Consider the following 15,693-nt stretch of genomic DNA (forward strand, 5'->3'; position numbering starts at 1 on the left):
TCTTTTATGGTCATTCACCTTTGATGAATGGTCTATTCTTGTTGAATCTCGATCGTAGTGATACACATACTCATAATATTGATGCCAAAAGATGCAAAGTTGATAATGATAGTGCAACATACTTGTGGCACTGCCGTTTAGGTCATATTGGTGTGAAGTGCATGAAGAAACTCCATGCGGATGGACTTTTGGAATCACTTGATTATGAATCATTTGATACTTGTGAACCATGCCTCATGGGTAAGATGACTAAAACTCTATTCTCCAGAACAACGGAGCGAGCTAATAACTTATTGGAAATAATACATACCGATGTATGCGGTCCGATGAGTGTTGAAGCATGCGGCAGGTATCGTTATTTTTTGACCTTCATGGATGATTTGAGTAGGTATGGGTATATCTACTTGATGAAACACAAGTATGAAACATTTGAAAAGTTCAAAGAATTTTAGAGTGAAGCGGAGAATCATCGTAACAAGAAAATAAAGTTTCTACGATCTGATCGCGGAGGCGAATATTTGAGTTACGAGTTTGGCCTTCATTTAAAATAATGTGGAATTGTTCCACAACTCACGCCTCCTGGAACACCACAGCGTAATGGTGTGTCAGAACATCGTAACCGTACTTTATTAGATATGGTGCATTCTATGATGTCTCTTACCGATTTGCCCTTATCATTTTGAAGTTATGCATTAGAGACAACCACATTCGCGTTAAATAGGGCACCGTCTAAATCCGTTAAGACGACACCATATGAACTACGGTTTGGCAAGAAACCTAAGTTGTCATTTCTTAAAATTTGGGGGTGCGACGCTTATGTCAAAAGGCTTTAGCCTGATAAGCTCAAACCCAAATTGAAGAAGTGCGTCTTCATAGGATACCCTAAGGAAACTATTGGGTACACCTTCTACCACATATCCGAAGGCAAGATCTTTGTTGCCAAGAATGGGTCCTTTCTAGAGAATGAGTTTCTCTCAAAAGAAGTGAGTGGGAGGAAAGTAGAACTTTATGAGATAATTGTACCTACTCTCGAATTGGAAAGTAGCACATCAGAGAAAACCATTCTCATGATGCCTACACCAACTAGAGAGGAAGCTAGTGATGATGATCATGAAACTTCGGATCAAGTTACTACTGAACTTCGTAGGTCGACCAGAACACGTTCCACACCAGAGTGGTACTGTAATCCTGTCCTGGAAGTCATGTTGTTAAGACAACGATGAACCTACGAACTATGAAGAAGCTATGATGAGCCCAGATTCCGATAAATAGCTTGAGGCCATGAAATCTGAGATAGGATCCATGTATGAAAACAAAGTGTGGACTTTGGTGGACTTTCTCATTGATCGGCAGGCCATTGAGAATAAATGTATCTTCAAGAGGAAGACGGACGCTAATGGTAATATCACTGTCTACAAAGCTCGACTTGTCGCGAAAGGTTTTCAACAAGTTCAAGGGGTTGACTATGATGAGGCTTTCTCACCCGTAGCGATGCTTAAGTCTGTCTGAATCATGTTAGCAATTGTCGCATATTATGATTATGAAATCTGGCAAATGGATGTCAAAACTGCATTCCTTAACGTGTTTCTTAATGAAGAGTTGTATATGATGCAACCAGAAGGTTTTGTCGATCCTAAAGGTTCTAATAAAGTGTGCAAGCTCTAGCGATCCATCTATGGACTGGTGCAAGTATCTCGGAGTTGGAATATACGCTTTGATGATGTGATCAAAGCATATGGTTTTTTACGGACTTATGGTGAAGCCTGTATTTACAAGAAAGTGAGTGGGAGCTCTGTAGCATTTCTGCTATTATATGTGGATGACATATTGTTGATTGGAAATGATATAGAATTTCTGGATAGCATAAAAGGATACTTGAATAAGAATTTTTTCAATGAAAGACCTTGGTGAAGCTACTTACATATTGGGCATCAAGATCTATAGGGATAGATCGAGACGCTTAATAGGACTTTCACAAGCACAGACCTTGGCAAAGTTTTGAAGAAGTTCAAAATGGATCGGTCAAAGAAAGAGTTCTTGCTTGTGTTGCAAGGTGTGAAGTTGAGTAAGACTCAAAGCCTGACCACGGCATAATATAGAGAGAGAATGGAAGTCATTCCCTATGCCTCAGCCATAGGTTCTATAAAGTATGCCATGCTATGTACCAGACCTGTTGTGTGCCTTGCCATGAGTTTGGCAAGGGGGTACAATAGTGATCTAGGAGTGGATCACTAGACAGCGGTCAAAATTATCCTTAGGTACCTAAAGAGGACTAAGGAAATGTTTCTCGGTTATGGAGGTGATAAAGAGTTCGTCATAAAGGGTTACGTCAATGCAAGCTTTGACACCGATCCGAATGACTCTGAGTCTCAATCTGGATACGTATTGAACGTGGGAGCAATTAGCTAGAGTAGCTCCATGCAGAGCATTGTAGACATAGAAATTTGCAAAATATTTATGGATCTGAATATGGCAGACCCGTTGACTATAAACCTCTCTCACAAGCAAAACATGATCACACCTTAGTGAACTCTTTGGGTGTTAATCACATGGCGATGTGAACTAGATTATTGACTCTAGTGAACTCTTTGGGTGTTAATCACATGGCGATGTGAACTAGATTATTGACTCTAGTGCAAGTGGGAGACTGATGGAAATATGCCCTAGAGGCAATAATAAAATGGTTATTATTATATTTCCTTATCATGATAAAGGTTTATTATTCATGCTGGAATTGTATTGACCGGAAACTTAAATACATGTATGGATACATAAACAAATACCGTGTCCCTAGTGAGCCTCTACTAGACTAGCTCGTTGATCAAAGATGGTTAAGGTTTCCTAACCATAAACATGAGTTGTCATTTGATAATGGGATCACATCATTAGGAGAATGATGTGATGTACAAGACACATCCGTTAGCTTAGCATACGATCGTTCAGTTTATTGCTACTGCTTTCATAATGTCAAATACATAGCCTTAGACCATGAGATCATGCAACTCCCGGATACTGGAGGAATACCTTATGTGTAATCAAACGTCACAACGTAACTGGGTGATCATAAATATGCTCCGGAATGGTCCGGAGGTAAAGATTGATATATAGGACGATGATATTCGGCCAACAGAAAGGTTTCAGAAAGTACCAGGTATTTATGGAGTGCCGGAAGAGGTTCCAGGAGGCCATCGGTATGTGGTGGGCCTTATGGGCCAAAGGGGGGAAGCACACCAGCCCACAAGGGGGCTAGCGCACCCCTCCACCCCTGCCCACATACCAAGGAAGGGAGGGAAGGAAGGGGGAGGCGCCATAAGGCAGCCAACCCCCCTTTCCTTCCCCACATGCACAAATATGGAAGGGGGTGCGGCCAGGGCAGGCGCCCTAGGGCAGCCGCCGGCCACTTGGGGGCGCGCCTAGGGCTTCCTCCCCTCCCCCTCCACCTATATATATGAGAGGAGGGGCAACACACAACACGATCCCCAAGCCATGTGCGGCGCCCCTCTCCCTCTAGTTCATCCTCGGTCATATTTTCGTAGTGCTCGGCGAAGCCCTACGGAGTTAGTTGCATCACCACCGCCACCACATCGTCGTGTTGCTGGAACTCATCTACTACTTCGCCCGCTTGCTGGATCAAGAAGGCGAGGACGTTATCGAGCTGAACGTGTGCTGAACGCGGAGGTGCCGTACGTTCGGTACTTGATCGGGCGGATCGTGAAGGTGTATGACTACATCAATCGCGTTGATAAACCTTCCGCTTAACGGTCTACGAGGGTACATAGACACACTTTCCTCTCTCGTAGCTATGCATCTCCATGGATAGATCTTGCGTGTGCGTAGAATTTTTTTTTGTTTTCCATGCAACGTTCCCCAACACAAGCACCACCCAACGCCTACGCAGGCAAGTGACAGGGGAAGCCCAAACTTCAGTAGAGAAGAGGAACGGGGGCGCCCCGCAATGGATCTGAGCCAGACCCGGCCGGATCCGGCCATGCACGCCGCAGCATGCCCAGGCAACGACAGATCTGGGGCGAGGCCAGTGGAGCACCGCCGCCTGGGAACCACCTCCCGCACCACGCAGAGGCCCCCAACGCCGGACCATCCCGCAGCCAAGGACAGAGGACGGCCGCAACGCGCCATCAGCCGCACGAACCATAGCACCGTCGGGAGCAGTCAGGGGCCGCCACACACACACCACCACTGGAGCGCCCAAAACGCTGCAGATCTCGCATGAGAGAGCCAACAACCACGTGAGGAACGAGACCCCCCCCCCCCCGCCGCCGCCACCCCCTATCGGGGCTTTGCCCAGTGCTACTTCTTGACTTGCGTTGGTTTTTCCCTTGAAGAGGAAAGGGTGATGCGGCACAGTAGAGATAAGTATTTCCTTCAGTTAAGAACCAAGGTATCAATCTAGTAGGAGAAGAACAAGCAAATCACCAATACCTGCACAAACAATCAAACGCTTGCACCCAACGCGATAAAGGGGTTGTCAATCCCTTCATGATCACTTGCAAAGGTGAGAGCTAATAGAGATAGATAAAACTAAATAAAAGATAACTAAATATTTTTTGGGTTTTTGCTTTATAGTCTGAAAATAAAATATTGCAAAATAGTAAATCGGAAACTAATATGATGGAAAATAGACCCGGGGCCATAGGTTTCACTAGAGGCTTCTCTCTTAAAGGCGGATAATTAGGTGGGTGAACAAATTACTGTCGAGCAATTGATAGAAAAGTGCAAAGTTGTGACGATATCCAAGGCAATGACTATAAAATATGGGCATCACGTCCGTGTCAAGTAGGCCGACTCCTGCCTGCATCTACTACTATTACTCCACACATCGACCGCTATCCAGCATGCATCTAGAGTATTAAGTTCATAAAGAACGGAGTAACGCCTTAAGTAAGATGACATGATGTAGGGGAATAAACTCAAGCAATATGATGTAAACCCCATCTTTTTATCCTCGATGGCAACAATTCAATACGTGTCTCGCTACCCCTACTTTGTCACCGGGTGAAATCACGCAAGATTGAACCCAAAGCTAAGCACATCTCCCATTGCAAGAAAAACCAATCTAGTTGGCCAAACCAAACCGATAATTTGAAGAGAAATACAAAGATATCAAATCATGCATATAAGAATTCAGAGAAGATTCAAATAATATTCATAGATAAGCTGATCATAAATTCACAATTCATCGGATCTCGACAAACACACCGCAAAACAAGATTACATCAGATAGATCTCCAAGAACATCGAGGAGAACATGGTATTGAGAATCAAAGAGAGAGAAGAATCCATCTAGCTACTAGCTATGGACCCGTAGGTCTGTGGTAAACTACTCACGCTTCATCGGAAGGGCAATAGAGTTGATGTAGATGCCCTCTGTGATCGAATCCCCCTCTGGCAGGATGCCGGAAAAAGGCCTCAAGATGGGATCTCACAGGAACAGAAGGTTGCGGCGGTGGAAAAGTGTTTTCGTGGATGCTTCTAAGGGTTTTGGAATACATGTGAATATATAGGAGGAAGAGCTAGGTCAGGGGATCACCGAGGGGCCCACAAGGTAGGGGGCGCCCCCCTAGGGCGCATCCTCCATACTTGCCGCCGCCTCGTGGCTCTTCTGACTTGAACTCCAAGTCCCCTAGGTGTCTTCTGGTCCAAAAAAATCATCGTGAAGTTTTATTCCGTTTGTACTCCGTTTAGTATTCCTTTTCTGCGAAGCTAAAAAACAAGGAAAAAAACAGAAACTGGCAGTGAGCTCTAGGTTAATACGTTAATCCCAAAAATAATATAAAATAGCACATTAATGCATATAAAACATCCAAAACAGGTAATATAATAGCATGGAACAATCAAAAATTATAGATGCGTTGGAGACGTATCACCCAGCGACGTGTGCCGGCTGCGGCAGGGGAGAGGGGGGTGGAGGGGGCGGCGGTGGGTGGCGGCTGGGGTTTCCGCCCGAGCCGCTCCCGTGGAGCAATGCGGGGGGCGTGGGTTTCCACGAGGTGGTATATTCTGGTGGCCCGGTTTTTTATAGTTTAGGGTTGATTCTTAAACCAAGTGGCAAGTTCAGAGTTGTAATGTAGACTTCTCTCGATATAATATATGCAGATGTCATGTGCGGTTCTTGGGTCAGACATGTTCTTCGCCCATCGAAATTAACCACAGATCAGTGAACTGTTTGTCTTGGTTGGTCAACCACCATCAAGTTTTTGAAACAAGCACAAAAGGAACAAGAGACATCAGGAGAGGAACAACCTAGTATGTGCGTGGACACCAATACAAATGCAAATGTGTGACTAAATCATCCGAAGCCCCAAGGAACGGAAATAGAAGGCAAGAACCATGTGTGCTAGAGAAATCTTAAATTAAGATAAAAGCAGAAGGACAAAGGGCAGACTGTTCCATCTTATATTGCCGCCGTGGGAAACACGAACCAAGGTGAATGAGGATGACTTTTTCTTCTTCTCCATATCGAGACATTTTTTAAGGGGTCTCTATATCGAAGGGAGAAGTCTTTTTTTTAGGGGATGGAAGGGAGAAGTGCGAGCCGGGCCTGGGATGATGTAAGATACAAATTGGGCTGTTTCAGGGCGCAATTGACGCCAACACGCGGGAGCAGCAGCCCTTTCAAGTTGGGCATGCCGTGACGGGTGAAAATGACGTACCGACGCTTGTGGGACAATTGGAAGATCTAGAACGTCCAATTATGTGATTGGACGGTGAAACATATTGAATCGTTGTGGTGGGTCATAGCTAACTTTGTTTTTTCTTTTTCTTTTTTTAATTAGAGAAGATGGAAAAGGCGTTTGAAAGTTCATGCTCCGTTCATGTTGTGTTAAATATAATGGCATTTTAATTGTGATTTCCTCTGTCCAGATACTTAGTAAAATATGTTGAAATGTATCATGACAAAGTCACACATAAGTTTCCTTAGACTGCAAATCAGTTATTTGCCTTCATGTTCTGGCATTCGGTTGAGCAATTGCAGGGCAAGTAAAAATGCAAACATTAAGTTACAAGAAGCATCACCAGTCTTATGTACGTGCATCAACATCTATACGATGATTTGTTCAACCGGAACTTACCATTCCAGATGGATTATGGCAACGGAAGAGTGCACCCAATAAAGGTGCACATAGAAGTACATGACCAAATAATTTTGATCTATACAAAATCTACATGGCGAGATCACCTTTATCCCTTTTGAATCCGAAAAAATAGCACAAGACAAACAATCTTTATTGTTACATGGTGAGATGGTCTCATCAGGCCATCACTTCTTCAGCAAAGCTCGAGAGTAGATCCTCTTGCAGTATGGGCTGGTTCTGAGTAGTTCCACATGAGGCCGGATGGCGTTGGTCAGTGCTGAGTGGAGAGACCCCTGAAAAATTCGTCGCAGTCACAAAAGCTGTGGAATCAGTTGCTGTCAACAAAATGGCTCAGTAGAACCCAAGCATAGACATAATGTCAACACACTGCGGTCTCTCCTTTCAAAAAAAAGAAACACTGTGGTCTCTGGTTGACTCTGTTTTGGTTGAGATGTTATTTACCTTGGAATTCTGAAGTGCTGCGTAGACCACATAGTTTGCGTAAGGGTGCAGAAGCAACCGCTCGAACTGCGGCGCAGAAAGGAGCTCCAGGATGATGTTGGCTTTGTCGGCTTCCTTGAAAACTTTCAGGCATTTCTCGACAACGTTGCTGCTGAACTTCTGCATGGAGAGGTGGATGTACTTGCCTTCAAACTGCTGTGCCAGACTTGCATTTGCAGTAGCGACCTTTAGTTCTATCACATACTGAACAACATAGTTTCTGCAACATTAGCAGATAAGCTCATGAGTTTACAAGTTAAAATACACCAACATAAACATAAAGAGCCCCCGCGTCGTCCGCTCCGGGCGACTCGGGGGCGAAACCCTAGCCGCTGCCGCCGGCAGCCGCTCGCGCGGCGGTAGGCGGCGGCGGGGTTTCCCCGCGCACCCGCCTCGACGTTGGAGGTGCCCCCACCCCGCATCAGACGCCGCCGCCCGCCTCCCCAGCTCCTGGTGGCCGCCGACGCGGGCCCTCTGTGGCGGCCGTCGGTCGCCGGAGCTGTCGCTAGCCCCTCTCCAGATCCGGTGTGGGGGTCTCCTGGGAAGGTCCGACTGCCAGATCAGGCCGGCTCGCCCTGGATCGGGGTCGGCTCCTCTCTGGCGGCTGGTGGGCCAGGGATCGCCGGATCCGCCGGATCTGGCCGGCGCGGCCCTGCCTCGTCGCCCGGTTTGGGTGCTCGCGGTGTGGTCTCCCTGGTGGCAGCGGTGTGGGTCGTTCTTCGTGTTTTGACGGGATGTGCGCGGTGGGTGGATGCCGGGGCGGCGGCCTCGGGCGGTGTGGACGGCGTGGCCTCTCGACGGGCGACGGCCGTGGGAGCTGGTGGTCCGCGACTTCGGCTGTGCGGGCGGCGAGGTCTCGGTGGACGTCTACTTCGGTGGGTCGGGGTGCCCCGTCACCCGGCGTGCCTGCTTCGATGAAGTCCAACGCCTTCTCTGGCTGCGTGCGCTCCCCTGGCCAGGTCTGTGGCCGGATGGATGGGACGGGGGCGGGATCGGGGGAAACCCTTGGCCGTCGGCGGAGGCCACGACAATGGCGGCGCCTTTGTGGGCGTCGGTTCCCCTCTTGGAGGCCTTGTCGAGATCCTATCCCGTTTCTCGCTGTGCTCTTCATTTGGGCGAAAGCTCTAGTTCCCCTTGCGGGCGACGGCGTCGTACCTTCGTCGCGCTCCTTCTTGAAGGCGTCGCCTGGGGTTCCCGGAAGCACGGTGGGCGCTTTGTGGTGCGTGTGAGGTGTTTGGCGGCGGCCATTTTACCGCTGATTTTCATCTTGTGGTAGCGCTCCATCTGCTTGGCGATGTTCTAGCGTAGGTGCTGGTCGCATTTGGCGTCATGGTGGCGTTGATGGCGGAGGAGCCTGCCAAGGTTGGCACTTCAATCTGCTTGGAGATGGACCAGTGGAAGATGGCGGAGACGACACCTGTGAGTGCGTCAGACCGGTTTATGCCCCAGACCCGGTATGTGGCTAGGCTGGGGATTCCGGCTTTTGATGTTAGGTTTAGGTGAGTGGTCTGGGTAGTGGCCCGGCTAGCACCCCTTCATCGTATGGATAGGAGTAGCGGCATATGTTGCCTAGATGGTGGATTCAGGCATATTGTTGTAACACTTTGTAAGGTCCTCGAGAATAATCAATAAAGTGGCCGTATGCATCTTCCAGATGCAGAGGCCGGGGGTCATCCTCCTTTTCTAAAAAAAATAAACATATAGAAGAATAAATTATGACATACAGAGTAAAACTTGTTGAATGCATTCTTTTTCTTTAATGTGTATAAATGTTTAACAAGTTATGTTCAAAAAAATGTTCAGCTAGATATCATGGCACTAAAGATTTGTAGGAATGTCTACAGAAATACAGAGGTCTCTACAATCAACGGTTTCCACTTTTACAAAGGCATGCTGCCGGCTGGCCTACTAATGATATGCTAGACAGAACAATACTCCCTCTGTCTCATAATAAAACGCTCTTATATTATGAGACGAAGGGAGTAATTGATTAACCATGCTTGTTTTACCGGCCTCGTGGTTACATGAAAAATTACAGGTGAAGCACAAGGCAGGATTTTTACCCATAGGCATCTTGTGCAAGTTCGAACCCATTGCGAGCGATTGCGGCAACCAGCTTCTCCTTGTGCTCACCCGTCGAACGCGCAATACACCGCTGCAGGACGCAGCAGCCATGGCATTGCATCCCGATATCAAGGCAATAAACAGCAGCAGCATCGAAGATGGGCTGAAAGTTGTAGATTGTGAGTTAATTATGTCTGTTTAGTAAAAATCTAAATTCAGTTCACTAAAAATTTTGCGGAAAATTCAGGTCAATAATTAACAATTAACAATACAAGCTGCAAAATTCAGAAAAGTGGAAGTGGTCTACTACAAACTTTTCTGAAGCGATCAGAGTAACTAGATTGGAACAACTTCTCTGGACCCAAATAGACTAACTTACACCTAAATAAAAATACTAACTCGTCTACAATATATTCAGAACTTGTTAAGATGCATGCACACACACACATGTATACCTTGTTATCATCGGCCCCGAACGATTGCAAGCACTTCTGCACGACATGGTTACCATTAGGATCCTTTATGAGCTCCAGGAACCCGGGGCGCAGAGCTGCGACGACCAGCTGGATCTCCTCCCTTGCCCTCAAGCTTTCAATCAGTTTCTGTACGGCCCTTGTCCTGAAAACGAGAAACGACACAACATTTAGCAATAAAAAACATTACATTCGAAAAGAGCAACAAAAAACAATTAGCAGGAACAAAGTTAAAAACATGGTGCTTACCCATGTACATTGAGAGAGATCCTGACGAGCACGAAGGGGTCCTTTGTGAGGGTGAGCACGATGCCCATCCTCTGCTCCTCGCTGCAGACGGCTAGCAGCTTCTGCATGAGGTAGTTCCCGAATGGGTTCACCATCAGGTCGACGGCGTGACGGGCGACGCCGGTGAAGATGAAATCGACCTCGCGCTTGCCGTCGTCGAGCCGCTGCTGGAGAAACCGGCAGCCGTGCTGGTCCCTGGCCACGTGGTACATGTACCCGCGCAGCCCGACAAGGCTCTCGTACTTGGACGGCTTCGCCGCCGCGCACTTCTTGGGGCTCGTCGCCTGGCAGCCGTTGCCATGGCTGCAGGTACCCTTCTTCGGCCTCGCCGTCTTGCACAGCCGGGACCTCGCCGGCGGACACAGGAGGTCCCAGTCGTCGCCCACGGCGGCGTCGAAGCAGGTGCTGGAGAAGGGGAACGGATCGAACAGAGCCCTCTCGCGGTCTTTGTCCATGGAGAAGGGACGCGACGCCACGAAATTCTCGGCGTCCATGAAATGGAGGTTGCTCGTCGGGGATGAGCTGGCCTTCCTGGGGTGAAGGAAAGCGTTGTCGTCGTCATCGTCGTCGTCCTCGACGAACCCCATCTCGCCGAGTTCTTGGATGAGGTAAGAGAAATCGACGGCATCGGTGTCGGTCTCCGCGGCGGCTGGCTCGCCGCAGCCGAGGACGTCGCCGTGGAGGAGGAGAGGGATCTCGTTGAGGAGCATCTCCATCTCCCTGTCAAGCTTCATCGCCAACTGCTCTGATCGAATCTCGATGAGAAAATAAGTGGGGGAATTGTGTTAGATTGGTTTGTGGAGAGGATTGGTTTGGGGTTGGATTGGGGTGAGGTGTTTTCTTGGAGATGGTTCGTTGAGGCATGCAGGAGTGGGAGGAGGAGAGAGCAGAGGGGGTGGTTTTATACAAGAAGGATAGCGCGAAAGTAGTGAGGACTGATGCCGGTGAGAGGAGTGCTTTTTTTTTTAATCTTTTATTTTTGAAAGGTTATTACCTGGTCTGATTTCTTGTTTTGGGGTAAGCACTTCCCGATTTTCTATTTTAATATCAGATATTCATTTAGACCCTGAAAAACATTATGTTTTTCGACCATGCCCGAAAGCTCTGTACCACTTAGCATATTTTTTTAAGAGAAAATTTCTGATCTATTCATCTTCAATCATGGCAGTACAACGAATATAAAAAATAATAAAAATTACATCAAGATCCGTAGATCACCTAGCGACGACTACAAGCACTGAAGCGAGCCGAAGGCGCGCCGCCGTCATCGCCCTTCCATCGCCAGAGTCGGCACAATTTGTTGTAGTAGACAGTCGAAAAGTCGTCGTGCTAAGGCCCCGTAGGACCAGCGCAACAGAACAGCAACCGCAGCAGATGAAAATAATGTAGATCAGAAGGATCCAACTCGAAGACACACAAACGTAGACGAACTACGACGAGATCCGAGCAAACCTACCAAAGATAGATCCGCTGAAAACAAACCTCCACATGGCCAAAAGAGTGACTGTACACATTAATTTTAGAAAAAATAATTCTTGTATTGCACATTAATATTATACAATATATAAAATGTGTGTTAGTATTAGGCATGATATAATTACTTAGTTAATACTGACATTGATATTAATTACTGGAGGATGCTAAACGTGTCTAGTGGTAAACATGTTTAACGCTAAACACTAGAATGGCGTGAACTGTTGGATAGATGCGGTTGAACGGGTGAGATCAATTGTATATCCGTGATACTCATTTTATATTGATATAGACATAGACGTAGATACAGATGTGCTAATGGTTTACGGAGGTGTGCCGTATGTCCTTTCCTCATGTCACGTTTAATTCATACAAGGAACTCGTTACGAGGACACGCCGATTAAATCATGTGAAAATATAATAAAGTCGGCCGGTACACATCTTACTTAATTTGGAGAGGATTTCGGCATAGGAAAAGGACATTATAGATCCCTTTTTATTTTATGCAAATGATAAGCAAAATTTTCATATTTACTCACTTACTGCTCTCAGATTTCTGGGGCATTGCAATGATATACGTGGCTTGTTTGCAAGAAAGAGGAGAAAAAAAGTGTTTGCCCTCTAGTACAACTCCGAAAAGAAAACAAAACGGGAAAGACGAAAATAGATAATATCTCAGCCCAAATATCTATTTCGGGTTGCACACACGACTTGGCCCACTCTCGTCCAGTGACCTCTTCCCTCCCTCCAAATACGCTTTTGTTGGGTCTCTAGAGGCAGACATCCGGTGCACTTTGGGCCCCGCTTCTCAGTGGCCCTGGGCAGCGCTAAAAAAATATCTCCCCATGCGCGCGCACAGGATATTTGCTGGAATGGAAGAAGATCCAAATTTGCAAATGGAGGGGAGGGATGGGCAGGCGTTGGTTGGGTTATCTATCCACTACATGTAGGATGTGAGCGATATGGTTGGCTGGGCATGGATGGACCAAGGATCCTGCACTTTTTTGGCACACTCGGACGGGGAAGCTGTGCTGCCGCATGCGCACTTTCTCGCGCCTCCTCCAATTGTAGTATGTGTCCGACAAGCCAGATTTTTGCAGACTCATGAGCTTGAGAGAAAAGATCAAGCAGATATTTTCGCTTTTCCCACGTCAATGAGTTCCACGAGCTGGCACTTGCTACCATGCGAATTGTTCGTCTTATTGCTAAATTAGTTTCCTACCAAAGCGCTCAAGGCCTCAAGCCATCGACTTAAATTTCGGACCGCAGTATACGACTGACGTTCTTTAACGGGAGGGTGTGCGATCGAAACGATTCGTTCGATCCACCCAGGAGACGAGCGCCTGAGAGCTATACTCCCTCGCTTCCCGTTTATAAGGCCTCAATTTAAAATCTCATCAACCAAAGTATTGTAGATGATGAATGATGGAATAATTTTTTACTGTAATTTGCAAAAAAAAAAACAATTAATGCATTCGTTTTTCTCAAAGAATTGTATTTACCCACTCGGATGGCTGCCACGTTGCCTCCACAATCTCAAAGCACGAACCCCACCTCCCGTCAGTTTCCATTCCCAACTACCGATTCCTGCTGCCTCGTATCCTAAAGCTGTTGTATTACATACGTACGCAACTTGTCCTCCTTTTGTTCTCTACCATGGCGGCGCCAAACGACCTCGTCGGCGGCGGCCAGTCGGACTGCTCGACCATGTCGGCCGGGCGGACTCCTCTTTGACAGCAGTTGCGGACGTTGTTGCGGTTGGCAGGACTAAGAGCAACTCCAATGGGCGACCCAAACGGACGACGCATTTGTCCGCTTTTTATCCGTTTGGATCGGCCGTCCGCCTGACGTCCGCCCAGTTTTGCATTTGGGTCGGCAATGTGCCCAACGCGCCGACTCATTTCATGTCCGCATTCAACTTTTAAATAAAAAAGGCCTGCGGCCGATCATGCCAGCGGCCATGTCTCATGCCGGCACCATGCCAGCGCCGGCATACAATGTCGGCTTCAGAAAACACCACAGTTCATGCTGGTGCACTCGCCAGCCGGCCGGCACACATGCCAGCACACAAAAAATGGTGGGACTTGAGTTGGACCACGTCATCGCGGCTCCCGTGGTCATGCCGGCACACCTGCCGGCATACAAAAAGATGGCCCTCGACACCATAGATCACTCGTCGTCGAATTTAAGCATGTCGGCCTGCATCTTCTCGAACCACGGCCTCTTCCTTGGCGACAAGGCGTTGAGATCCACCTTCATGATCTCCACCCCGGTCATCATGCTTGCAAGAGCCACTTCTTTCGCCTTTGTCTTGGCGTTGGCGGCCTCGATCTCTAGCATCTTGGCTTGCTTCACCGCCTCGAGCTCGAACATCTTGGCTTGCTTCTCGGCGTCAAGATCAAGCCTCCTCCTTTGGATCTCCATGAAAGCATCCATTTGCTCCGCCTTGAAACGCCGGCGCTCCTCCTCCCTTGAGTCCTTCTTATTCATCATGCCGTCCACGCTTGCGATCAAGGCGTTGGTGGCCGCATCTCGCTTGTCCTCCTTCTTGGAGTTGGTCTTCCCCCGCGGCCGTGCCGGCTCGCCCTCCCCAACATCCTCCACGGCGCCCTTCCCCCCACGTGCCTTGAGCGCGGCATATTGTGCCTTGAACTTCTCTTCGTCCTTGATGACCCGATAGCAATGGGAGAGGTTGAAGCACTTGCCATTGTGTTGAACCTTGAATGCCTCCAAAGCTTGAAATGCCTACAAAATGTTTCCATGCAAGCATATGGGCAAGTGATAGCAAATGAAGACGTAAAAGGATGATCTTGATGGCACAAAAGAGGGCGGCTTGCTTGCTATCATACCATGTCTTGCACGCCGATGCCGCTCACGGGGCGGGCCTTGACGCTCTCAAGGGTGGCGCAAAACTTGTTGCACTCTTGTTGGATCACCCTCCACCGCTTGGAAATGGAGACCCACCCGCGCGTGCTCACAAATTGGTAAGGTGGAAACTTCTTGCGCTCATGAAACTCGCAGTGCACACGAGTCCAAAAGGTCGAATGCTTTTGCTCGGCGCCCGTCTTTGGGTCTTGTCCAATGTCTCGCCAACACTCGCAAAGAAGCTTGTCCTCGGCAGTTGTGTACGCCTTCGTGCGCTTGCTCTTGCGCTTCGGTTTAGGACCGGCGGTTTGGTTGGCGAGCTCGTCCTCGAACAAAGGCTCCACTTCGATGTCGCACTCGTCCTCTTCCTCTAGCCCATAGTCCTCCGGGAACTCGTGGTCGAGGGGGGAGCCGTCCAGGTCGATGCCGACCTGATCACGCATGAAGGCCGCCTGATCGGGATCATAGCCAGCGGCCGGCGTGAACGCCCCGCGGCCGTCCTGGCTTTGTGTCTCGCCGGGATCGTAGCCAGCGCCCGGCGCACCACCCTCGAAGATGAGGTTTTGCATGTAGTCCTCGTCGACGGCGGATGGCATTTCCTCGAACAGGTTACGGGCGTCCGGGAGCCCGCCGGCCGGCGTCTGTCGTGCGCGTTTCCTCGTGCCGCCGGAGGACGAGCCACCGACCACCGGGGTGGCGTTGAGGTCGATGGGCGCGGGCGCGGGCGTGGAAGGCGCGACCACGCTCACGTCGGGTGAGCACTCCCCGGAGAGGCGGGAGGCCTGCGGGTAGACGTGGAAGCCGGGGACCGGGTTGCAAGCCGACACGCGGGGTGAGTCGGGCAGCACCATCCGAGGAAACGCCGACAAGCCGGTGCTGGCCGCGGCGACGGCGGCTTGGAGGACGCTGTGCTGGCTAGGGTTTACCCCTAGCAT

The 15,693-nt window shown here is 48.7% G+C and overlaps 1 protein-coding gene across 1 annotated transcript; it reads right to left on the minus strand.

The window, feature by feature from the left end:
- Positions 1-7,000: 7,000 nt before the first annotated feature.
- Positions 7,001-11,299, minus strand: LOC123119989 (putative pumilio homolog 7, chloroplastic). Its single transcript, XM_044539973.1, has 5 exons — positions 10,382-11,299; positions 10,115-10,277; positions 9,659-9,822; positions 7,557-7,815; positions 7,001-7,387 (listed from the first exon to the last, which is right to left on the minus strand). Exons 1-5 carry the CDS (start codon positions 11,152-11,154, stop codon positions 7,280-7,282), a joined length of 1,467 nt encoding a protein of 488 aa, XP_044395908.1. The 5' UTR covers positions 11,155-11,299; the 3' UTR covers positions 7,001-7,279.
- Positions 11,300-15,693: the final 4,394 nt, after the last annotated feature.

Source organism: Triticum aestivum, chromosome 5D (genome assembly GCF_018294505.1).
Source record: "Triticum aestivum cultivar Chinese Spring chromosome 5D, IWGSC CS RefSeq v2.1, whole genome shotgun sequence".
Classification (NCBI taxonomy): domain Eukaryota; kingdom Viridiplantae; phylum Streptophyta; class Magnoliopsida; order Poales; family Poaceae; genus Triticum; species Triticum aestivum.